We start from the raw sequence: 25,479 nt of genomic DNA, 5'->3' as shown, positions 1-25,479 counted from the left end.
GGCAGACCGAGAAGACAGGTGATGAACGAAAGCGCGCACGTTAGCCACAACACCAGCACGCGTTCACTGTCATGACGCGTCGTCGTCATTACATCGTCATCCGTCCATCGTCGTTATTCAATTATTGTCATGCGTCGTGGTTGCTCCGTCTTCGTCATTACGTCGTCGCCGTGCGCGGCATTTGCATGATCGAGCGGAACAAGCTTATGCTGAGCGCGGCGGTTCCGAGTGAAAATGTGTCCATCTGGTTCGTGTGGTCTGCTAGCAATGTTCGTTAAGCAGGAACAGCGTTATTCACAACCACCTATGAAAGCTTCGCTTAAACTGATTCCCACAGCGCGTGAACCCCGCAGTTTGAGTAAGCTGTTATGGGGTCATTCTAATAGCCGTTTCGGTTCGCGTTGTTGTCCGCCGCCGCCGCGTAACCGCTATCGCCCGAAATGCGAAAAAAAATAGCCGGTTTCCACCGGGATCGAACCCAGGCCCGCCGCATGGAAGTCGGATACTTTGCCACTGAGCCATGCAAGCGCTTGCTATCAGGGTCAGAAAAAGGCCCTATAAACGCGACTTAGGCAGGCGCGCAGGCGCAGACGACCCTAGCCTACGCCAGTATGGTGGCGCCATCTAGTTAAGGTGCCTGCAAAAGCCGCGTGCACAGGCGCAGACGACGAGATGCGATTCAGACGAGGCGCGCAATAAACGCGATCCCGATGTGAGATGTGCGTCACGTATTCTCGGTACCTTCGGTACGCATTATGGCGTCTCCTCGCAACGTACTAACCTCTTCTGAAGAAGCGAATCGTAGAGCTACGTGCGCAGCTACAACAAGCATCATCGGGCTCAGCAGACTGCTGTGCAGAGTGCATTACAACCCGCAGCTCGCCGTCGAAGCCGGGCGGACAGTTCAGATCGCTCTCGTCATAACGAGGCGAAGAGACTTTGCCGCGAAGACCATGTTGTGCGTGGTGCCGAAATAGCTACTCTTAAGCCGCTCGCTCCACTAGCTTACGCTGTGACTGTGCTGCGTGTGCCGCGCAGGCCTGTGACTTTTTTCGTAAACAGGACTGCGCAGATAAACCTGGGATGACGAGTTTCGTCCGAAGGGCAATGGCGTAGCAGACGATGCTACAACTATTTATTTATTTATTTATTTATTTATTGAAAATACTTTCAGGGCCCAAAGGCACTACAGAAAGGAGTGGGGAGAAATGACAAGACGTGCAACTAACAACAAAATATTACAAGGCATTTTGTAAAGCAATCTTGAACTCGTGGTCATCAGTTATGCTTTACACAATTTTGTGCAACAAATTGTGCGACAAGACGGTAGACCAACCTTGAAGCGATAATACATACATACATACATACGTACATACATACATACATACATACATACATACATACATACATACATACATACATACATACATACATACATACATACATACATACATACATACATACATACATACATACATACATACATACATACATACATACATACATACATACATACATACATACATACATACATACATACATACATACATACATACATACATACATACATACATACATACATACATACATACATACATACATACATACATACATACATACATACATACATACATACATACATACATACATACATACATACATACATACATACATACATACATACATACATACATACATACATACATACATACATACATACATACATACATACATACATACATACATACATACATACATACATACATACATACATACATACATACATACATACATACATACATACATACATACATACATACATACATACATACATACATACATACATACATACATACATACATACATACATACATACATACATACATACATACATACATACATACATACATACATACATACTATACATACATACATACATACATACATACATACATACATACATACATACATACATACATACATACATACATACATAATACATACATACATACATACATACATACATACATACATACATACATACAAGGTGTCCCAGCCAGCGTTAGTCCGGCTCGCAAAGACAAAAGAAGACCCACAGGGACACGCTACCGTAATCCGCTACCGTAATCGCTACCTTAATCGCGCTACCGTAAACCCTCCAAGATGCGTTACCAACAAGCCCACATTGCAACCCTTGCGCAACTGGGCATCAGTTTTCGCATTTCACGTAATGAACCAATCGGCTAAAGCTGACCATCATCTCGGTTGCACATTTACTGTCTAGCAGCCACGTTACGACGTACGTCCTCGTAGTAGATTGGTTCCAGCAGGTCTCTGGCGGGCACGCTGATCATGTTGTCCTCGTAGTCCACGAATACGTTTCCGAGGATCAGGTTGAGGGTCTGCTGCAGCTTCAGGCTCGGTTCTGGATAGCGGTTGGCGCGCTTCTTGTTGTAGCGAGCAATGAGCACGTAGTTGGACAGGAAGTCGCCGGACATGTGCTCCTCGTCAGGGTTCACCTCTCGAGTGGTGCTCTCTACAGTTCGCAGCCCCACCGTGTTGATCTTGACACGTGCCTTGATGCGCGTGTTCTGGTCCATCCAGTCGAAGGTGGGAACGCTGTCGTGCTGCAAAATCGCGCAAGAAGTTCTTATCGCTAGGGTTCATCGTTTTCATTTCGTTTCATTTTATTTCCGTTAAGACACCGTAGTAGGGGTATTACATAAGGGGTGGGGATAAAGCACGTACAAACGAGTGTTAGGATGCTTTCAATTCGACAAATAAAAATTTGTTACATCTTGAACGAATTGAGACGAGCAGCGACTTGATGAGGAAGGGCATTCCATCTTGAGATGCTCGGTAGAAAAACGAGGCTGAAAATGTATTAGTGCGTGAGTGTGGTTGTGCTACCTGCAGCTCATGGCCAAATGCGTTGTGACCGGCGTGATGGAGGGCAATGTATGGTCGGCGATTAAGCGCCGAATAGTAGAACCTGTAGAAGAGGGAGAGGGTGGCAATGAAGCGACGAAAGGATAGAAGCGATAAGGAAGATTCTTTGTTCAACTATGACATGCTGACGTCATAAGAGTATGTGGAATTCATATTGTCACGCGTACGAGTTTGTACCGCTCTTGGTGAAGAGGCTGAAGTGTCTCAGAACTCGGTAGATGGTGGTACCCAGAGCTACAAACTTCTAACTTCATATATTGTAAATACGTATATTTTCTCCCCGTTACAATATACTTGGTGGCGTGATTTTCAACTGTTTCAGGGGCAGTTCAAAATCGCACAATTAGGTGCAATCGCGTTTTTGGTGCAAATCGCGTTTTAGGTGCAATCACTAAATTTGCTGCACTTCAGAGAGGGAGCGGAGTTTTACCTGTTATGCAGAGCATGTATTTCTGTTTAGGGCTTCGAATGTTTTACAAGTACCACAGAAACATCGGTAAGTTGCGGGAAAATCTGACACACAAAGTTTACAAATCCTAAAGAGTTGGCAATGTAAATGTTTGGGCCAGTTAGTGGGTCGTCCTTAACTATGTTTACTGCGTAAGGCTTCACGCGGGCGAAGGAAGGGACTATAGACACAGACGGATTGATTCACACCGGCGACTGACAGTGGGCGCGCGACCAAGTTAGTCGCAAGGCGATGCTGGAAAGCTATTGTTTAAGGTCACTCACTCGCTGCCCCATTTTGCAGCCTCGCAACTGCAGACGCCGAACTGCTGACCCAATCACCGGTGCAGGAGCAGGACATCGGAACTGGCTGAGGGTTATTTTACGTGGTGATGACAGTGCGAGCAGACGCGAACGTACGGCAGTAATCACGAGGTCGCCAGTCGGCCATCAATCGCGCCGGTGTGAACGCGCCGTACCAAAAAATCAAACAGGCCGTGCCGGATCATTGCCATGTTTGATCGAGATCGTACGCACCACTTCCCTCTTGATGTTCTCGAAGAATATCCGAAAGTTGTCGATGACGCTCTTCTTCAGGTGTTGGCTGACGAACAGGCTCATCAGTGGCTCGGGGAAGTTGTCGTACGAGGACTTCAAGCACGTCGCTACGTACCTGTGCTCTCTGCGAGCAAGGAAACAACAAATGTTTTGCAAAGTTACAAAAGGGCCTTAAGTAAGAGGAAGGTTTATCTCAGGGCCAACTTCAATCTTCCTATTCAAATACACGTGAAACGCCGAACCGCTCTCACTAGACAATTGGGTAACTACTAAATCGATCTGAAAAAAAAAGAACTTGCTGAATATAAAAGAAACATCTGAATTCAACCAAATGTTAACAAGCAGAATATTCATTTAGAGCGTACTTTAAAAAGAATTATTGCCGAAAGTCACCAATTTTAGAAAAAAAAATTGAATAAACTGCACAACCTATTGACAAAAACATCTGCCGCATTTATGTAAACTGCATCGGTTCAAGCATCCGAAGCCGACAACTGTGATGCACGAGTTGACAGCTTATATGGTTTAGTTGCATTGTTTACGAGGCTTTTGTAAAACTAATATCCACAAATCAGGGACTTCTTAAATATATAGGGCAGAATATATCAGTTTTTTTTAGTTTTTCGGTGCCTCCCTAGCTTCAGTTCACAGAATTGTAATATAGTTCTTATTTTACTGCTAAGCTTCCCTGTCGCAAAATTGGCACTTCAGTGTTTCTCAAGTTTTGCAAACTTTCATACTTAAAAAAAGGCGTGGCCACAATTAAAAACTACTTTGTATGTACTCGGTATACCTCAATTTCGTCTTTTAAATGCAACAAACCTAGCCAACAAACCCGCCGCCTCACCCAAAATTAAGCAAAAAAACAGTCTGTCGAATGGCGGCAGTTACAAACCAGATCCTATCCGAGTCCAGCTATCATGCACATAATACACCCAGATTTAGACACGACTGACAAGAGGAGACATTGCGACTCTAGAGCAACCCTGGGTCAAATCTTCTTGGAATGTGCGGGTATAACACACAATAACTGTGATGCGGTCTCAAACAGCGACAGCCTCCGCCCACGCTGGGAGTCTGTGTTGCTCAGCTCGGTACTGCAGCACCAACTCTGGGCCATCCGGCGAGCCCAGGAAGCCGCCAAGGACCAACAACCCTTGGCCGAAGCCTAGGCGGGGTCCAGGCCCACCCCACCAAATCGCAGGGCACTCAATAAAGATATTTGATGAGTCAAATCTCGCCGAGTGCGGTGCAGGAAAAGCCGAGCAAAACTGGCTTCGCTGTTCCCGTCTACTAAGACAGGAGGAGCTCCTGAGGTGAGGCTTGCTCTTGAAACCATTGCAGGACATTTAGTGGCACGCAGTCACATGACTGACAGCTTAGCGGTATATTTGTAAACGGCAGCCTGTTACTGCGTACCATCATTCTTTCACCTTGTCGTCAGTCCTAACTCTCCATCTTATTCTCTCAACGGTCTTTCACGAATCGATTTGCCGATAAAGGTCACTCAAGCGCTAAATTGCACGATCCGGAACCTACTCCAAAGCGCTCATTAACGAAAGCGACGGCAGACGGCGTGATAGAAATGAACTCGCAACAGACAGGAAAAGGAAACTATACGCTATATCTTCGGGCATATAGAGACATTACACCGGAAACGCGCAGACATCAATCGAGTGCGGTGCAACTTGTACTAAAGCAGGCATGGGCCTCTGAGATCTGCGTTGTGGTGCTAGCAACTAGCTCCGATAGAGACTTCATAGGTGAAGTTGATGCTACATATACCAATATTTAGGTTATTTGGAATCTGCAGGACTGGCTCGCGTGCCACGAGGTGAAACTAGATTCGATGCCCAGCAAAGGTAACATCAATTTCTAGCGTGAGATTGCGAGCCGTATGTCAAAACACCGCATAATGAGGGATTAACTGACATTTCTGCTAAGCTTTCTTAACATTGCTCCCGCACTTTCGCGTCCGTTTCTTCTAACCTGTATCGACTACGCAGGTGCACACTGACGCCATATAGTCTTGTATCGCCTTATCTCGTGCCCGATTCGGGCCACACATCCTGCACCCTTTCCGCACCCTTAACTCTCATGAAACCCTTTCAAGGGGCCCTGAACCACTTTTTGTCGAAGTGGACAAAGACATTTGAGGTGAAAATAGGCTATTTCAGAAATACTTTGCCGCAAAGAGTATACTTCAATGCGTTCAGCAAAAGCGGAGTTATTGGCAATCAAACACGGCCTCCGCTGTGCTCCCCCTCCCTTCTTCAATGCCTTGCACTGCGAAGGCTACGGCGGAGTGGGGCAGGGCCACAACGCTCCGCCTTCAAAACGTCACCGTGGCGCGCACTTCAAATTCCCGATTTTGGTGCCTACGCCGCGCTAAACGTAAGCGAAACGCGGTTGTCCTCAGAGAGCCGCAGTGCGCTTAGCCAGTAGACTCGTGGTGGCACCCCGCGGCTGCCGCGATATAACCGACCGCAGCGACGAATAGCAGCCGCGTATTGGAATGTGCTTTATTGCGCAATAAAGCACACAGAAGAGAGTGAGGACTATGGCTCTGTTGAAACGAGGTCGTTTGAGAGAAAGGTGACTTCGCGCTCCGCTTGCGAGCTCCACACACCACGTACGACAGCAAAACTTGGCTGAGATGTTCACAGCAGCGTATGCTACCCGTGTGCTATGTTATTTCACCAAGCCCGAGGGGTGGTTCAGGGCCCCTTTAAGTCGGTTTGCAGATGACATTTTCCTGCTCAGCAATGTCTGGAATGGATTGCAACAAATGATAGAGGACCTTAACCCAGAAAGTGTAAGAGTGGAGTTGAAGATTAGTGTGCAGGAGACAATTACCCTGTTCTAGAGCCTGGCAAGAGAACAAGAACTCGTGATCGACAGTTAGCCTCTAGAATATGTGCAGGAGTACCTTTATGTAGGTCAATTACTCACAGGGAATCCCGATCACGAGAAGGAAATTTACAAAAAGAAAAGGTCACAGTTTCGCCCGAAAGGCGTTCTGCGATTCCCACAGAATCGATTGTGATACCAATCGCATCGATTGAGGTAGCAAAATAGGTTACAGCTATACGAGGTAAGAACAGTAGTTTTATCGGCCGCATAAATAACTAAATTAAATGGACAGTAAAGAGAAACAGGAAGTTCAGCTGGAATAAAAGAGGGACCTTCAGGAATGCATGCATTTTTCTTGTTGGGTGCAAAAATATGAATTGTTAGAGGAGAAATTCGTAAACTGAGACCAAATATATCTTCCTCAATTTCTCTCACCCCAGATTCGGCGCTAAAATAGTGTCGTCAGGGATTTCATTGCTCTCAGCGAATTAGAGGGCGCCATGATACGTCACCGCTTGCGTAAACGGCCGAGGCACTCGCTCCATCATAGGCTGCATGGCCGCTGCGTTTGCGTTCGCTGCTACTTTGCTTACTAGGTGTTCTGTGGCCTCCATGGATACCGTTGCTGGCGCTGAACCTTGCAACGAAGAGCTCACGAGGGAAGCAGGACTGCATTTGAGCGACTTCAGTGAAACGGAGCACGAAATCATCCTCCGTGCTCGCGCAGTAGGGGTTTCCGCGTACGATGGCGGTGAGCAGCCGGCCGCGCCGACGGAAAACGAAGCCTCGTTTTCGTCGACGGAAGGCGAGGCAGGCCGGTCCGCCAGTCGACGATGTTCCCAACAGAACAAGCGTAGAAAGTTGCGCGCGTACTCTGAATGGTTTTTTCGTGTCTTTTTTTAATGACATTCACCACTCACCGAGCCGCCCGTTTGCTGCTGCAGGGGCATCAGTAGGGGATTTGATGAAGGCGACATTGATGGAACAGCTGCTCGAGAAAGGACTAGCCTCTGGGGCACGCCAAGATACTTTCCGAGGGCAGGATTATATACATATTCCGAGGGCGAGAAATGCAGAGAGCACACCATCGGTTTCTCTGGCTCTTTTGCCGTTTTATCATCGGCAGAGCACTGGGCCATTGCGAACGCCGGGGCTCATCTCGCGGCACCACATGAAAGGACACAGTCTGGTCGCCGCTGCCCCTGAGCAAGCACCTTGCGCCGTTTATACAGTCCTCAACACTACACACAAGAGGCTTTTTCTGGCTGTTTCCCGCGAAGTCAACGTTTTTCGAGCCACGCAACACGCAATCAAACACTGCAACACTGTAGAGCGGTACAGGCGAGCGCGGTTATGCATGGAGCAAAAACGAAACTACAAAACTATCACGACCGCATGTAGCGCCACGCCATTTTTTCTCACTACTTATTTAATTTTGCGCTAAACTTGTACGTCCTCGCTTGAAACGGCTTAAAAATTTGGCAAATGCTGTTTATGTACGTTTGAGGCGTATTTTGTTTTGCGTTTTATTAACAGCGATAAATCGCTCTCGACCAATCGCGGCCGAGCTACGTTTGTGATCTCCGACGTCACGAACGTGTAGTGCGGGAAATTCGAAGGGGCGTCAGCACCTACCCTTCCGTTTTTCGCTATTTTCTCGCTTATTAAACCTCTGTTCGTAGTAACAATGGTATGTCTGTGATCGTGATAGGATAACGTACCATTAAAGCTGAACTTCCGGTTTCTCTTTAGTGTCCCTTTAACATGCATGGTGTCACGCGCGCACAAGCAAACATGGACACATCCCACTCGATGACCGCCGAAACTCGCTGTCAAAACGCTGGAGAGAGGAAGCCCGGCAGCAACAGCGAGCGAAATGGCCTTCGTGCTGCCTCTCGCTTAAACGCAAACTCAGCGACAACACCGCACGCACAAATGTATAAGCTATACGCGTACCTAGACTCGGTACTCATAGTAGTTCGCTTTCAAGATGGGCCCGGGCGGCCGCGCCATAGACGAGGCAACCTAAAGTTTGCCCGCGCGGCACCAGCGCCGCCCACTCCCCTGCCGGCAGCATGCAAGTGTCGAAGGTCGCCGCCGGGCCAGCGCGCGGCTGTGTTCTCTACGGCGCGAGCGACCGCGTGCGTTGTATGGCGTTGTTTTCGTGACGGCGAGCGCGACCTCATCAACCAGGAAAGGTGGCACGCAATACTGCCGTGTTGTTGATTGCCACAAGAGCCTCGAAAAGTCGAAAGCCGCCCGTGAAGTTCTACAGAATTCCGGAGAGGTGGTACGAGGAGGACAGACGACAAGCGTGGATAACTGCAGTGCGCCGAGTCAAGTAAGTCACGTACTTTCGCATTCGCTTGCAATATCTAGGCCGCTCGATAAGAACGCAATAGTAATGTGCCTGTATTTAGCGCATGGCCGTTTGTTTAGACGGGTCGCGTAGTTGAATCGTACAGTGAAATCCGCCGTGTTAGCTTAGCGGTAAATGCATACGTGTAGCGTCGCTAAGCTCGACGACGCGAGCTCGATTCCGGGCCACGGCGGCCGCATTTCGATGGGGCGAAATGCAAGAATACAGTTCTTGCCATGTACTTTGATTTTTGTGCACGTTAAAGAACCCCCGGTGGTCAAATTTATTCCTGAGACCCTCCATTACAGCGTGCCTCATAATGATATTGTGCTTTTGGCACGTAAAACCTTCGAATTTAATTGATTGTACTGTTCTTTCACTCGCGATCGGCAAAGACTGGCTCAAGATAATTATATCCTTTTTCCAAACGCTGCAACTTAAATTCCTAGTTGTACAGGCAACAAATAGGGCCGCACGTTACTTGTCTTTTGTGCGGTGGAATTCCGTATTTAATGCAAGCTGCGGCCATCGCATGCGTCGGTAAGCGGCAGATCGCAAAGCAGCTGCCCGAGACGCGCGCGTTATGTTTGTTGCTTGGCCATGCTTTCTGGGTTCACAATATCCAATCATGCTTTAAAATAATCGCCACCTTGCACATTCTTCCTGCTTCACTCTTCCCGCCAAGAATCTTCGTTTCGTGTAGTAGCCGGCCATCGGTGTGAGCTTACTTTTGCTGCAGCGGGGCATTCGCCCGACGAGAAACTAGATTTGTTTTGGTGAGGCATGTATCGCTAATTCTTGCGCTCGGGCTGCTGGTCCCAAGGTAATCGCTGGTTACCGTGACCTGGGTTCATTTCGCGGAGCAGTTTGTACGAGTGATTTCTCAAGACCAGTGAAAAGATACCTTGCTCAATAATGCAATGAGTTGCCATGAGTCTAGCATTGAATAAGGCATGATATACTTTAAATATTTATACAGCATGATATAAGGCATTATGCACATATGTAGTACTTACATCGTTAATTTTATTGGCTTATTGGTGCCTAATGCATGTGTTCTATATGTTCCGACAGTGCTGATGCCACTCCCTGGGAGCCAAATTGAGAGCAGCCGTGTATGCGCGCCCAGCGACCAACGAAACCAAGCGCAATCGTCACCGTCTCTGCACATCTCTGCAAACATGGATGATCGCTTTGTGACTGCACCATAGGAAATAAAAGTGACTAAATGACTGAACTCGGTGTGTACCTCTAACTCGATGTCGTATACTATCTTGTTGGACACCTCCAACACGCACTTGGCTTTCACTGTCACATCGCCGCCCACAATTTTTTAACACCACACACGTGTGGAAGCAGACGCTCCCCTTTCTTGAGATTGCCGCCACGAAAAAAATCTGTTGGCGTCGGCAACCGTCTTGAAATCGCACTGCAGTCTTTGCATCGCTGTTCAGCAAGCAGGCGATCTGCCGCCGTCGAAAACGGAGCGCCGTGAGCACGATCAGCGAAGGAAAGCGCGGGCGAAACAATTGTAGCGCCCACCGACGCTGCTAAGCGCGAACGCTAAGGTCAGCGTTCTCGGCCGGCGCCTTGGGGCCGGCTGCGACAGACGAGAAAAATAAAGTTGGGCGGCGCGTGCCAGCGGCGCAAGCACGGCACGCGCTAGTCCGTTCTGAAAGCCTGCTAAGCTGGTCCTCTTGTTCTGGCGCTCCGCTGCGACCCCTCGGTTCTCGACAGTGGTGACTCCGGCCTAAGAGATGACCGACCCCAGCAACCTCCCGCCCTCAGGCAACCTCCCGCCTGACGCTACCTCGCGCCCACGGGACGTCGCAGCTCTACAGCTCCGCCTGCCCACGTTCTGGCGCCACAACCCGCAGGTTTGGTTCGCCCAGGTCGAAGCCACCTTCGATCTGCACAACATCACCTCGGAGACTTCGCGGTTTCGCCACTTGCTTTGCAACCTGTCTCCTGAGGTGGCTCAGGAAGTGGCGGACGTTATCGCTGCACCTTTGAGTGATGCCCCATACCAGCAACTGAAGCAGAGCATTTTAGAACGTACCACGGCGTCTGAGAGCGCGCGCATCCAGCAGCTGCTTACCTCCGAGGACCTTGGAGATCGCCGCCCTTCCCAGCTGCTCAACAGCATGCGACAGCTCCTGGGCACAAGCAACGTCGACTCGAACAGTGCGCTGTTGAGGGAGCTCTTCCTGCAGCGCTTACCACAGTCCACCCGCCTTGTCTTGGCCACTACAGAGGACTTGTCCCTCGACCGCCTCGCCCGGCTCGCTGATCGAATCCACGACGCGACTTCTCCTTCAGTCGCCGCCCTCTCTTCAACGCCACAGTCCTCAACCATGGCCCGCTTAGAGTCCCGGATCGACCAGCTCGCCGTTTCCATCGACGCCCTTCGGACGTCCTCCCATGACGAGCGCGGCTCCACCTCATGTCCCAGCCGCCGTCCTTCTTCCTTGACCATTCGCCGCTCGCGCAGTCCTCGACGCTCGCCTATCTGCTGGTACCATCGCACTTTCCAGCACCGCGCCCGTCAGTGCAAGTCCCCATGCGAATGGTCGGGAAACGCACCGCGAGATCACTGACGGCGGCATGTGACCTCGCCTTACAACCCGGCCGCCTTTTCATAGTCATGGATCGCATTTCCGGCCTGCGGTTCCTTGTAGACACGGGTGCCGAGGTCAGTGTACTGCCGTCCTCCAAGCGTGACCGCGCTTCTAAGTCACCTGGACCTACACTCCGCGCGGCAAACTCTACTTCCATCGCCACGTATGGTCTGCGGTCCCTCACTCTCGACCTAGGCCTGCGGCGCACATTCCGGTGGGTCTTCATCGTAGCCGACGTCCATCAGCCTATCCTCGGTTCCGACTTCCTGACTCATTTCGACCTTGACGTCAGCATGCGCCGCCATCGCCTGATTGACAGCAAGACGCGCCTCTCGATCCCTGGCGTTCTGTCGGCTGTCGCTCCCACCGGCATCCGCACGCTGATCCCAACATGCCCGTATGCTCGTATCCTCGAAGACTTCCCTGAGGTGACAAGGCCCTGCAATTTAAATCAGCCTCCCAAGCACAGCGTCACCCACCACATTGTCACACGTGGTCCACCTGTCGCAGCCCGTCCGCGCCGCCTCTTCGGTGAGCGTCTGGACGTTGCTAAACGGGAATTCGAGCACATGCTCCAGCTAGGTATTATTCGCCCGTCGTCCAGCAGTTGGGCCTCCCCGCTTCATCTGGTGCCCAAGAAAGAACCGGGTGACTGGCGTCCGTGCGGTGACTACCGGGCACTCAACGCTCACACGGTCCACGATAGCTACCCCCTTCCACACATCCAAGATTTTACAGGCCATTTGGAGGGATGCAAAATCTTTAGTAAGGTGGACCTTGTCAAGGCCTATCACCAAATCCCCGTTGAGCCGGCCGATATCCCGAAGACAGACATTACTACACCCTTCGGCCTGTTTGAGTTTGTGCGCATGCCCTTTGGGTTACGCAACGCAGCTCAAACGTTCCAACGATTCATTGCCGAGGTAACGCGCGGCCTCCCGGCTGTATTTGCCTACATCGACGACATCCTCGTCGCGAGTCCCAATCCACAAGATCATGAGCGTCACCTCCGGGAACTCTTTCAACGCCTTCAACAATTTGGCCTGGTTGTCAACCCCCAGAAATGCGTATTTGGATCTTCCGAGCTCGAGTTTCTGGGCCACCACATCTCGGAGCTGGGAATTCGTCCGTTGCCCTCTCACGTCCAGGCCGTGAAAGACTTCCCAGCACCCACTACCCTACGCCAGCTGCGTGAGTTCCTCGGCCTAGTGAATTTCTCCCGGCGTTTCATTCCGCACTGCGCTGAGCTTCTACAGCCACTGACTAACCTTCTTCGCACGACCAAGGGCTCCTCATCTGCGATTTCCTGGTCTCCCGAAGCTGACGCTGCTTTCAGGGCTGCTAAACAAGCCGTTGCCGATGCGGTACTTCTCGTACACCCGAGAACTAACGTGCCAACCCGCATCATGGTGGATGCTTCCAGTGTGGCCATTGGCGCTGTTCTCCAGCAGAAAATCAACTCCGAGTGGCGCCCACTGGGTTTCTTCTCTCGGAAGCTCCAACCTGCCGAGACTCGCTACAGCGTTTTTGGCCGCGAGCTGCTCGCCATCTACTCCACCATCCAGCACTTTCGGCACTTCTTGGAGGGCCAGCCATTCTATATTCTAACTGATCATAAGCCTCTGGTGTATGTCTTCCGTACAAACTCTTCCAAGTACGTCGCACGTGAAGTTTGTCAACTGGCCTATATATCGGAGTTCACCACGGATATCCGGCACATCAAAGGCACCGACAACGAGGCAGCTGACGCACTTTCACGCATCACCTCCCTCGGCACTTCTACATCGACTGTGGATTGGGAGGGTCTAGCTCGTGCGCAGATGGAAGACCCCGAGCTGCAAGCGCTGCGTGACCATCCCCGTTCCCTCCGTCTACAACTCGTTCCTCACCCGTTTGTGCCTGGCTCCCTCTGGTGCGACATGTCAGCGGCTACACCTCGCCCCTTCATTCCGACTGCCTTCCGTCGTGCGGTGTTCCAATCACTTCATGACATCTGCCATCCCAGCGTCCGAGCCACGCAGCGCCTCGTTACACAGCGGTATGTCTGGCCAAGCATCAACACCGATGTTCGCCAGTGGGCCCGCTCATGCCTCGCATGCCAGACCGCCAAAGTGACCCGCCACACGAAGACTCCCACACAGTCGTTCTTGCCCCCTGGCTGCCGTTTTGACCACGTCCATCTTGATTTGGTGGGACCACTTCCTCACTCTCACGGCTGTCGCTACATTCTGACAATGATCGACCGCTTCGCCCGTTGGCCCGAAGCCGTGCCCATTCCGGACATCACAGCAGAAACGGTCGCCAAAGCCTTCGTTTCAGCATGGGTTTCCCGCTTCGGCTGCCCCAGCATCGTGACAACTGATCGCGGCCGGCAATTTGACTGCACACTTTTCACTTCACTCAACCGCCTGCTTGGCACTAAGCACTGCCGTACCACTGCATATCATCCCTGTGCCAACGGCATGGTTGAGCGGCTCCATCGCCAGCTCAAGGCTGCACTCACTGCGCGCCTGGATCGAGAGCACTGGGTCGACCACCTTCCTATGGTGCTTCTCGGCCTACGTGCCGTCCTTCGTCGTGACCTTGGCTGTTCAGCGGCCGAACTCGTCTACGGTGCACCCCTGCGGCTTCCTGGAGACTTGTTCGTTTCTTCGGCCCCCTCGCCCCAGCCGCTACAGTACCTCCAACGCCTACAGGACTGCATTCAGCACCTACGCCCCGTACCACCTCGGTCATCGGACCACAGCATCTTTGTCCACCCGGACCTTGAGTCCTCGTCCCACGTCTTCCTCCGACGAGACGCTATCAAGGCTCCTCTTACACCCTCCTACGACGGACCATACCGTGTCCTCCACAAGACCCAGAAGTCCGCCACCATTCTATTGAATGGCCGCGAAGAAGTCGTTTCGCTGGACCGCCTCAAACCAGCCTACGTCGAAACGCCTCCCAAGGAGCTCCCCGCGGATGTCGCTGGCGCACCCGTCGATATGCTCGACACCAAGACAGCCCCATCTCTGCCTCGTCGACGAGTCCATTTCGCCGTTCCGTCTAGGCGGGGGGCCTTGTAGCGCCCACCGACGCTGCTAAGCGCGAACGCTAAGGTCAGCGTTCTCGGCCGGCGCCTTGGGGCCGGCTGCGACAGACGAGAAAAATAAAGTTGGGCGGCGCGTGCCAGCGGCGCAAGCACGGCACGCGCTAGTCCGTTCTGAAAGCCTGCTAAGCTGGTCCTCTTGTTCTGGCGCTCCGCTGCGACCCCTCGGTTCTCGACACAATGTAAACAAAGCGGAGACTGCACCACGGAGCGACCGCGCTGCTTGAAATTTCCACATTGGGGGCGCTGTCAGGAGGCGCAGTAGCGCCTTCAGGCGATCGTTTTCTCGTCTATACGCGGCTGTCGCCAGAGTAAAATGACTCACCCCCCCCCCCCCCTCCTCCATCCTCTCCCCGAGGCGCCTAGCGTGAGACCGAAGGTCGCTTGCAAGATAGGGCCCGCGCGGCCGTGCCATACGCAGCAGCTGCCGCAGTAGAAGCCGCCCCTCCTCCTCCTCCTCCCCCCCCCCCCCGGTGCCTTGCGCGCGACGGAAGACGGCGCGCTTCCTGCCCTTTTTCCTCTCTCGCGCGCGCGAGATTGAGCCGCCATCGTCTGCTCAACCCTCGCACGCTCTCACTCGCATATACCACACACACGGCGCGCTGCGACGATGTTATCGCACTTGGACTTTATACGGAATGTCACGGCGACGGCCATGGTAACGAAGACAGCAGAAATGCGCCTGGAGTGTCCATATAGTTGCTATCGCAATAAAAATGAGTAAAAAACGCATAAGGCAGGTATTACCCCATCCTGACCAGGAGCTTACCGCTATCCTTGAACACGAAAGTCTACAAACATTGCATTCTGCGGGTACTAACATAAGGGCCAAAAACTTGTAGACTTGCAAAGAAGTGTGAGAGCAAGTTATGGATAGCGCAAGGAGCAATGAAACGGAAAATGTTAGGTATAAGTTTAAGAGAAATGAAGAAAGCGGTGTGTATCAGAAATCAAAATGGGGTAGCCACTATTCCAGTTTACACTAAGAGGAAAAAATGGAGCTGAGCAGGCGATGTACGGCGTAGGGCAGATAACCGTTGGTTCATTACAGTTAGAGAATGGGTACCAAAGAAAGGGTAGCGCAGTCGTGGACGACAGTAAACTAGGTGGGAAAACTCCCTATACAGATGATGCGTCTCTAGCTCCCCTTAAGCACCGAACAAGAGTAATTCGTAACCTCGTAAAAGCTCGACACGCGTGAGAATCGGCAACACTGCCCAATAATAGGTCAGTGTTCAGTATAGGAACACTGACCTATTGGAACAACTGACCTAAGGAACATTTTTTTTTACACATAGCAGTGCAGAAAGAGCACATGGAACAAAACGCTGTCTCCAGGGCGCCGGCGCAAGAGCAGCCCCCACCTGTTGAAGTCGTAGCGCAGCAGCTCAGCCATTGCCAGTGTGACGACATAGGTGACCAGTTCGATCTTGCTCTTGCTGAAGAACTCTTCGACCACTTGCTCGATGAAGATCAGGTTGTGCGTGTCCATGTGGGAGGTGTTCTTCAGACGCAGCGTGTGTGGCATATTGTCGTTGATGGCGTACAACCAGTCCGGTCCGCTCACCTTGCTCTCTTTCTGCGTTGAGAAGACAGAAGTCTCGGGAAAAGCGTCATTTGCGTCTTTGTTAATCTATACCCGCCATGATGGCTTTGGTGCTGCGCCGCTAAGCCCCAGAGCGTGAGATCAAATCACGGCCACGGCGGCCGCATTTCGATGTGGGTGAAATGCAAAAAACGCTCGTGTACAGTGCATTGCGTGTATACGTTAAAGAACCCCGGGTGGTTCAAATTAATCTTTAGCCCCTCCCTACGGCGTGCTCTATATATAGCCATATCGCGATTTTCGAGCGTAAAGCCCCCTAATTTAATTATAAAGATCAAAAAACTAAATTGTCGACTGCCGCCTTGCAATAACCCACATGGTGTTACTGTGACATAAATGTAAAGCGTCAACTCCACAATGCAACTGTCCACTCACGTTTAGCCTACTTTTGTGTAGTACGGTGCTTCAGCAGCACGAAGAAACCTGAACTATTTGGTTTATTAGAAAAGAACGCGCTATCTAAGCGAGATGAAATCTTAGCCTCAGGCACAACACCGCACCGTACTTTGAATAATAGAAAGAACTCAACATACGGCAACGCTGAAATTAACGCTGTAAATTTTAGCGCTGGGCACTGAATGTCCTAATAAACCTCATGCGTGCGAACTCCGAAATCAATCGGTGTATCAAACTCCTCACGTATAAACATTGTGATAAAATAAAAGTAGCAGTCTCGCCCGAAAGGCGAAACATCGATTGTGATCGCAAATTATAAGACAGCTATATACGAAGTAAGGATAATAGGTTTATCGGCCACACAAATTTGTAAAGATTCGCTTACTAACTAAACTAACAAGCATGGTGTCACGCGCGCAAAAGCCAACATGAACACATCTCATTCGATGATCGCGAAAACTCGCTGTCAAAACACGTGCGTGAGGAAGCGCGGCAAGCTGCAGTGAGTGAATTGACCTTCGCTGCTGCCTCTCGCTTCAACGCGAACTAAGCGGCGAAAAAATTGGAGGACGCTTAAGCTTCGCCTTTATGAGTGGAACGCGATAGCGTTATCGGGCCCCGGTCGCATCACATTTTTCTTTCAGTGGGCTTCACTGCAACACAGAACATACGGAAAGCCAGCTTACAAAGACCAAGCTTACACCGATCCCCTTAAAGTTACTCACGTCACCTAAGAGAGATAACATAGTCCAGAGCAGGTGGCGCCACTCCCATTTTTCATTTTCTCGCTTGCAAAACCTGTATTTGTTACGAATGTCCAATTCGTTATTGCAGAACCCTAGTCATTCAATCTAGCCCGACCTTGTTTTCTCCTTTTAGCGTCCCTTAAACAGCAGGTGCTCGCGTAAGTCTGCTATCATGCTGTTTAAAAGCTGCTAATACAAAAAAATATAATTATCAGCACTGCAGCATTGCCAAGTTTTCTTGAGTGCTATAAGTTACTTGTATAATCATGTTATCTGATGACAACTTTTGTTTAGTCGACGTTCAAGCTCTTATTTACAAGATGCAAATCCGCAGCGCCGAAGCAAGACAAGTTTGACAAGAAGGCAAACGAGGCAATGGGTTGGTTCGGGCTGGTGGATACTCCATAGGTCTGATTTCTAGCGCAATATTTTGGCACAACGGCACACAAAACGAATATCAAAAGCGCCATCTTCCAGCTTGCTAAAGTTATGCGCTAAAGTAAACGACGTTATTCTATCCGCCGTGGTGCCTTAGCGGCAATGGTGTTGCGGTGTTAAGCACGAGATCGCGGGATCAAATCAAGGCCGCGACGGCCTCATGCGGACGGGGACAAAATGCAAGAACGCCCGTGTCCCGTGCATTGGTGGCACGTTGAAGGTCCCCCGGTGGTCAACATAAATCCGTAGTCCCCCATTACGGCGTGTCTCATAATCAAATTGTGGTTTCGGCCCGTAAGGAAACAGAATTCCAAACGACGTTATTCTCTTGTCGGGGTTCTTGCCGTAAACGTCTTTGTCTCGTATGCGCACGATCTACATCCCGGTAACAGTTTTGCTAAAGTTTACTTTCTCAGAAACACTTGCAAAAATGTGCTATGCGCACCGCTAATCAGCCTCACAAAGGCACACGTGTGTTTCTTCAGTTCCTGAAAGCAGCCGACTTGAGTACTGTGCCTCGTCCAGTGCACGCGTATAGTTCGTGACTTTCTAGTGAGTAAAATATAGTCCGTGCTAAGTAGTTGCTCGGGAAGCCGTATCGGGATCAGTTCGCGAGAAAGTTGAGAAGTTTCAGGGACATAAATGTAGCATCGATCAGAAAAATACAAATTCAGACCAAGGTGTGCTAGGTGAAAAGGTGAAAGGTTACCATCGCATTGTTGGTTGATGAAGAGAATGGTCTTTCTCTGGATCAGTTGTATACCATTTATGTCGGAAATATTGTATGTATTTTAAACCGTGTCCCACACTACTTAACAATTGCTTTTGCGATGGTTTCGTATGTTAGTAATTTAATTTCCATCAGAGCTATTCTTAATGAGCGGCTAGAAATGTGGGCTTTTTCAGGGCTTTTGATTGTGATTGTGAGGTTATTGTAATTACACTAGTGCAAACTTGTGGTGATAACGAGCTTAATACTTGTATTCTGATACCCGCTTCACTGAAGCAGCATTAAATGAGAAATTAAACAGCAATAAACATAACAGACTATAAAAGCACATATCAACTGTCTTTTGAAAGTTTTATGTTATTTTACCACCTCACACCACCTTCAGAAATTTATCATGTTGCAGAGAAAGCTGTAATCGGCGTAAGGACGGATCTTTTGTAGGAGCTGTGTGAGGAAGGACATCATTATACAAGAGGAATAGCGGAGGCCCACGTATCTGAGGTACTTGGGTTCCTAAGGTAGATGCACATCACGTACCTCAGGTACCTGACATAGACGAGAAGATACGTGTGCTTCAGATGAATCACAACAGTTAAGAGAGTCATCTTAGCGGCGATTGTAACGAAGTTTTACAGACAAGCTTCGGTAACAGCGAAAACATTTATCTGTGCTTTGTCTAACCACTTAGCTTCTTTACAGCCCCTCTCCACAGCTTAGGCAAGTGATCATGCCGGTATCAGCCTTCCTTCTTCACTTTGAAGAGCATATTTCGAATTCAAAGCTGTAGAAATTAGGTGTCTCTATGTTCAGGTTTGATAATGTTCCAAATTGAACATTACATTTTTATTCCTATTAGTAAGAGAGCACGGGCCCCTGCGCTGTCCTCTTCCTCTTCGCTAGGACGGTCGAAATGGCGGCAAAATTGTCTTCGCTGTCTTCGAAACGTCGGTCCCGATACATGTATCTTCTATGGAGGCTGTAACGTGGCCATTATCTATTCCCATTCGTCGCAGTTTCCTGCAGGCGTCAGCAATTTCATAATGCGCCACTGTTTCAAGTTGCCGCATATCTCAGCTGGTGGCAAGAGCAGACAAATGCTTCACCACCATCTAATGGTGCGCTACCTCAAGCCAGATGGTGAGCTAAGCTCAACAACGCGGCTTCACTTCTGAGAACCCCGTCCGAGTTTCAGTTGTATATAGCATCGTGCTGTTGTGGGTGACAACTTTTTCCTTTATATAATCTTCCTCCACTTTGCCGATTTCCCCAGAATTAATTTGCTGATTGATTCGCGGTTTTCCACAGAATTACCAGGTTTAATTAACCTGTCAAAATCTCTACTACGGGTTTTTCCTTCATTTTCCCGCGCCTTAATCGGCATGCTGGGGCATCAAACTCGGCGCTTCGAAAATTGTACGTCGGGCGTGGTGGTGTTCAGAGAATCGTGTACTTACCTTGAGCAGCTCGTAGACCGTGTGCTCGTGGATGAGGTCCGCCTTCGCCATCTTGTGCCTTATTGTAGTAACGTTGTCCCATTTAAGCGTTTCCTCGATCACCTTGTCAGTGATGTTGGGTATTCCGAGACTGAAGAGCGCATCGCTCATGTACAGCCTGTACGTTCTTTCGTCAAATTTGCGCGAGGTCTCCGAGGAGAACTTTTGCCACGCCGACATGCCAACCTCCAGCACCACGCGCGCCTCCCGGTTCTTTTCGATCACGCTCAGCTTCAGCAACGTGTTGATGCCCTGCGCGGAGGCAAAACGACATAATTCAGTCACAGTCGACTCCCGTCGAGCCCGCCATTGGGGTACCAAAACTTTTGGCCGCGTTATCCTAAAGGTCGAAATAACAAACCTAGGCAAAATGAACGGATATGAGTATTTTAAGCGAAGCTTGTTATAAGGTACAGATTTCCGTGGAGTCCGTGTACGCAAAAAAACTCATCGTCAGCATTGGCTCGGGCGTCGTCCTCTTCTTCCTCAGCTGGCTCGTTGGTGCCCCTCGGTTTGCGCTCGTGCTACTGCTCCCGCGTTCGTCGTCGTCGTCGTCGTCGTCTGCTTCCACTGCCTGGCTGCACTGCCACTGATCATTCCGGCGTAGAATTTCACTTCTCTTCTGTCGCCGTAATGGGGAGGCCGCGTTTACGGGGGTATGAGCCATTGCCTAAGCGGGTATGAGCCATTCATTGTCTTACGTAGCGGACACATTTAATTTTGAGGCAATTTAATTTCGAAGAATTGCAAGCGGCAATGGCGGGCGAATGCTGCTAACCAGCCCCCGAGCCAAACCGGGACATCGAACTCAAGCGACATCGGCGGACTGCGGACATACCGTCTGTGAAGTCGTTCGCCGCTCCGTCGCAACCGTCCGTCGCAACCGTCGTATCATGCGTTAGATTAGGTGCACCCAGGACAAGCTTCACTTACCCCCATTTTATGGGTGGGAAAGAGTTGGTTAGTTTTATTATTATTATTATTATTATTATTATTATTATTATTATTATTATTATTATTATTATTATTATTATTATTATTATTATTATTATTATTATTATTGCTTCAAATAGTTCGTTGTCATCCACAAACTATTCCAACGCGGTATTGCAATAACTGAACGTGTCGTCATCTGTCAGTATCCCACAGGTTTCAACACTATCGTCAGCCCTGACAAAGTTATCAAAAGAGACACCGCCGAGGACACAGCGCAAGTCGTCATCATCAATGCAGCGTAACTAGCTGTTGTCACTGCCGTCGCCAATAAAAGTAACACAAGAAACAGAAAAAACGCGAGAAATTTAGCCTTCTTAAATTTCTCGCGTTTTTTCTGTTTCTTGTTTCTTGTGTTACTTCTCGCGCTTGTGTTTCGTTTTCGCGCTTTTATAGCGCACTCCCTGGGCGCACGAGGCTGTGTGGGTAGCGGGCCGAATGACTGAAACGACATGCTTGCGCATTCGAACTCAACAAGTTTTCCTTCCATAACAATCTGTGGTTTCTGGACAGGACATTTCTGTTCGTTCGAATTAAACAAAAAGTGAAATCACCGAGATCGAATTAACGGAAGTCGGCTGTATACCCTTTTACGCGAAGAAAGCCCATCTCTGCAGTGGGCCTTGAGGTTCGTTGTTATTCACCACCGGTATCGTCGCGCGTACATAGTTTCGCTTTCTCACGGTGACCATTCCTTTTTTTTTTCTCACCAGATTGTCATTCTTTCCAATTGCTTGCTCGGCCCAAGGCACGCATACATTACATTCGAATAGATTTTCGAAATATTCGCATATTCAAATTTGCTTTAATGTTGCCGTTCTTTTTTTATCTAACGAGCCATGACTGATCAGAGTGTGCACGGGACGCGAAAGGTGCTGCAGATTCTAGAATGTACGCGAGCACAAGAAACATTGGGTTTTGAGAGCTAGACCCACGATCTTATTGTGAGGCACGCCGTATAGTTCAGGACTGCGGATTAATTTTGACCACGTATGGTTCTTTAACGTGCACATAAATCTCAGTACATGAGCTTTCTTTTTCTTTTTTTGCATTTTGTCACCATCGAAATCCGGGTGCTACGGCTGGGTTCGAACCCACGACCTCGAGAGCAGCGCAACGCGATAGACACTAAGCTGCTATGTCTTTTCAGAATTACTACTTTTGCAATGTTAACCATTCTCTCTTATTTGCAGCTCTGCCACCATAGTGTGTCGATAGGCTTGAAAGTCTACCTTCAGTTGAAGGTGTCAGGATTCGCTGACTGTGCTGGAACACAACAGTTCACGTTGATTTTGAATGATCCCTTTGACGTCCTCTATTCTAAAGTTTCTGCCGGGGGAACAAGAAAAGACTCTCCAGGGATAAAGGTAATTTGTGCAATTAAATTTCACATTTTATTAAAACAAACTGCTTAAATCATTTTATGGCTAAGCGGGTTTTCAATCACTAGCTTTGTACAACAATAGTTGAAAGCGAGTTGTTTGGGTTTGAGCAATGCATGTTCTGCAATTCTGTTTTTCCTGGGTTGCATTTTTCCACTTGTGTATATTGTCACGTTCATCGCGCTGTTCTTTTGTGTAGGCCCAGTTTCTTTGAACGCTCCCTGGCAATAATGAACCAGACTAAAGTAATTCGTAATGCCGAGCTCTTTGCATCAAGGCAAACCATGGAGCTAGTCCTCATGTGTGACACTGATGTTTGTTTTGTCATTTATCGACATCCTGCTAGACCAAGGTGTTAGCTACGTCCTCATCACAAGCCCCAACCAGGACCGACTTGAGGTAATTAATAGCTTGTCGTATCATTCTTCGCAATACTGATAAAGGATTTCTTGTTTACTCTGCAGCGTTCTTTCGGCCTTCTCAGGTAATTCAGAGATGATGAAGATTACCATCCGGTGGCCATGTTTAGTCAAATGTTCAGCCTTCATTCACTTTACACTCCAGTCAAGCTAACCACCTAAGGAAACTGTGAGGCAGACCAAGAAGGCACTGAACGCCTCTTGGTGAGAGCATTTGATAGCCTTGGGTCAAAACGCCGTGAAGCCTTGCAGAAGAAAAAAAATAGTGTATTTTGCACTGGAGGCGCAATGCTAAAGAGACAGCGGAGCTGATGAGCAGCTAACGAGTCCGGGCTTTTGGGCTCGGCTAAGCCCCACCAATTCCCCCCCAGCATTTTTCAGAATTTATTGATTATTGATCGATTATTGGTTAGCTATTGATTGGCTATCCATTGACTATTGATGGCTGACTAAGCTTAGGTAGTCCCAAACATGCTTAGCTAGACTTAGCCAGGCTCAGCTTTGCTAGTTCACAGGGGTATGTGCCATTGCGCTTGGACCCTTTCTGCACTACCGCCAGGATCGGCCCACATTTTCTGTACACGGCCCACGGACGAACAGTCAGCTTGAACAGCCCCGCTGTTAAAAACCCAAAGGAAGAGGCTTGGGGGCATCTAACACCTATTCCGCTCAAGGACTGCAGCAACGGACCGGAAGACCACGTGTACAGCATCCCTCTACCAGAAAACACAGCATTGTACTAGCTGGTTATGTAGCGCACAAAATCGTCCAAACCACGCATTGCATGGAATGCAAGAAGGAACTGGTAGGTGTGAAGGATTCCCTGCCTTCCGAAGCTATGTTGGTAACAGATAGGGAATATGTGAGCGGCAGCCTTGTGTGCCCTTGCAAGAAACTTTTTGGGCAGGAAATAAGCCACGAATCAAACATGACTCATTTTGAGATCTCTTTTGGAGGGTTTTCGATGCCCTTGTAAAAAATTGAAATACTTGGTTAGTCTCAAGAGCACAGCAGTGAATTTACAGCAGAATTATTTTTACACTATAACGCCGAATGCATATCTTTGCAAGAAAGAAATCTCAGGAAAACAGTACTGCAATTAAAGCATAGGGAGAGCAAACAAAAGCCAAACTTGTGTGATGCATGAGACACTTATGGACAGCCATTGGCTTTCGTGAGCTTTCGCAAGTGTTTCTGTATTTCAAAAAAGTGGTATTTTTTTCTTAAAAATTTATGTTTTGCTGTTCACGGTGGTTCACTTAAACTCACTGGCACAGAAACTTCCGACACCTCAAATGCCGTTATATATGGCATCTTAGAAAGTTTGTGGGCATTCGTCACTTCAACAGAAGCACAGGGTTGCTGGGTCACTCTGGCTTACTTATAGGAAGGGGGAGCAAATCTAACGCATATTTATTAGTGTATACCAACGGATATGGAACATGGAACGAAGTGTGCGGAGCAAGCACCTACAGGGTCTAATTTCCACGGATGGAATTGTAGTGCCAGAGCAGAGGCGTAGCGAGATATTTCTGAAGGGCTTAACGAGGGCTCTGTGTGATACTGCAAAGGCTCAGTGCCAACTTGTTTTAAGCCACGGAAACCTGAGGTGCCTTTCGCTGCACGTACTTCATGCGCGCAGTGTCGAAACTTCATCTGCGAAAACTCGCGAAAGCTGTCTTCACCTAAAGAGAGGACACTTACAGGGCTCGCAGCGCTCACTGCAGCTTTGGTGAACCATAGCTCGTGTAGCTAGGTGCCAAGTTATGTCCTTTGTATCTAGACGAATAGAAAATTAAGGAGCAACACTGCTCCTTAGTCGGAGAGCATCATTTAAATGCCGAGCACCGGTTTTACAGGACCCGCCGCTCTTACGGAGGCTTCGGTGAGGCGTACATCATGCATCTACCCTACTGAAAAAAAAAGTCACAGGCCTGCGCGGCACACGCAGCACAGTCACAGCGTAAGCTGGTGGAGTGGCTCAAGATCAGCTCGAATTTCGGCACCACGCACACCAGGGTCTTCACGACCAAGTCTCTTCGCCTCGTTTTGACGAGAACGATCTGAACTGACAGCCCGGCGTCGACGGAGAGCTGCGGCTTGTAATGCTCTCTATACAGCAGACTGCTGAGCACGGTGATGCCAGGCCGCGCAGGCCTGTGACGTTTGCAGGCACCTTAACTAGATGGCGCCACCATACTGGCGGAGGCTGGGGATCCCGTTTTTTTTTTTTATTGCGCGCCTCGTCTGAATGGCATCTCGTCGTCTGCGCATGTGCACGCTGCGTTTGCAGGCGCCTTAACTAGATGGCGCCACCATACTGGCGGAGGGTCGGATCGTCTGTGCCTGCGTTTAAAGCGCATTTTTCCGGTGCCCGATAGCAAGCGCTTGCGTGGCTCAG

At 49.4% G+C, this 25,479-nt stretch overlaps 1 protein-coding gene across 1 annotated transcript in view; it reads right to left on the bottom strand.

The window, feature by feature from the left end:
• Positions 1–25,479, bottom strand: part of LOC119463674 (uncharacterized) — a 60,457-nt gene that overhangs the window by 9,445 nt on the left and 25,533 nt on the right. Inside the window, 4 exon segments of the mRNA XM_049655331.1 lie at positions 2,304–2,627; positions 3,934–4,078; positions 16,240–16,475; positions 20,246–20,536. Coding sequence (XP_049511288.1) covers positions 2,304–2,627; positions 3,934–4,078; positions 16,240–16,475; positions 20,246–20,536 — 996 coding nt within the window.

The sequence above is a fragment of the Dermacentor silvarum genome, chromosome 9, assembly GCF_013339745.2.
Source record: "Dermacentor silvarum isolate Dsil-2018 chromosome 9, BIME_Dsil_1.4, whole genome shotgun sequence".
NCBI classification, from domain to species: Eukaryota; Metazoa; Arthropoda; class Arachnida; order Ixodida; family Ixodidae; genus Dermacentor; species Dermacentor silvarum.
Note: the sequence above shows the minus strand (reverse complement) of the source record. Positions and strands in the feature narration are given on the sequence as shown.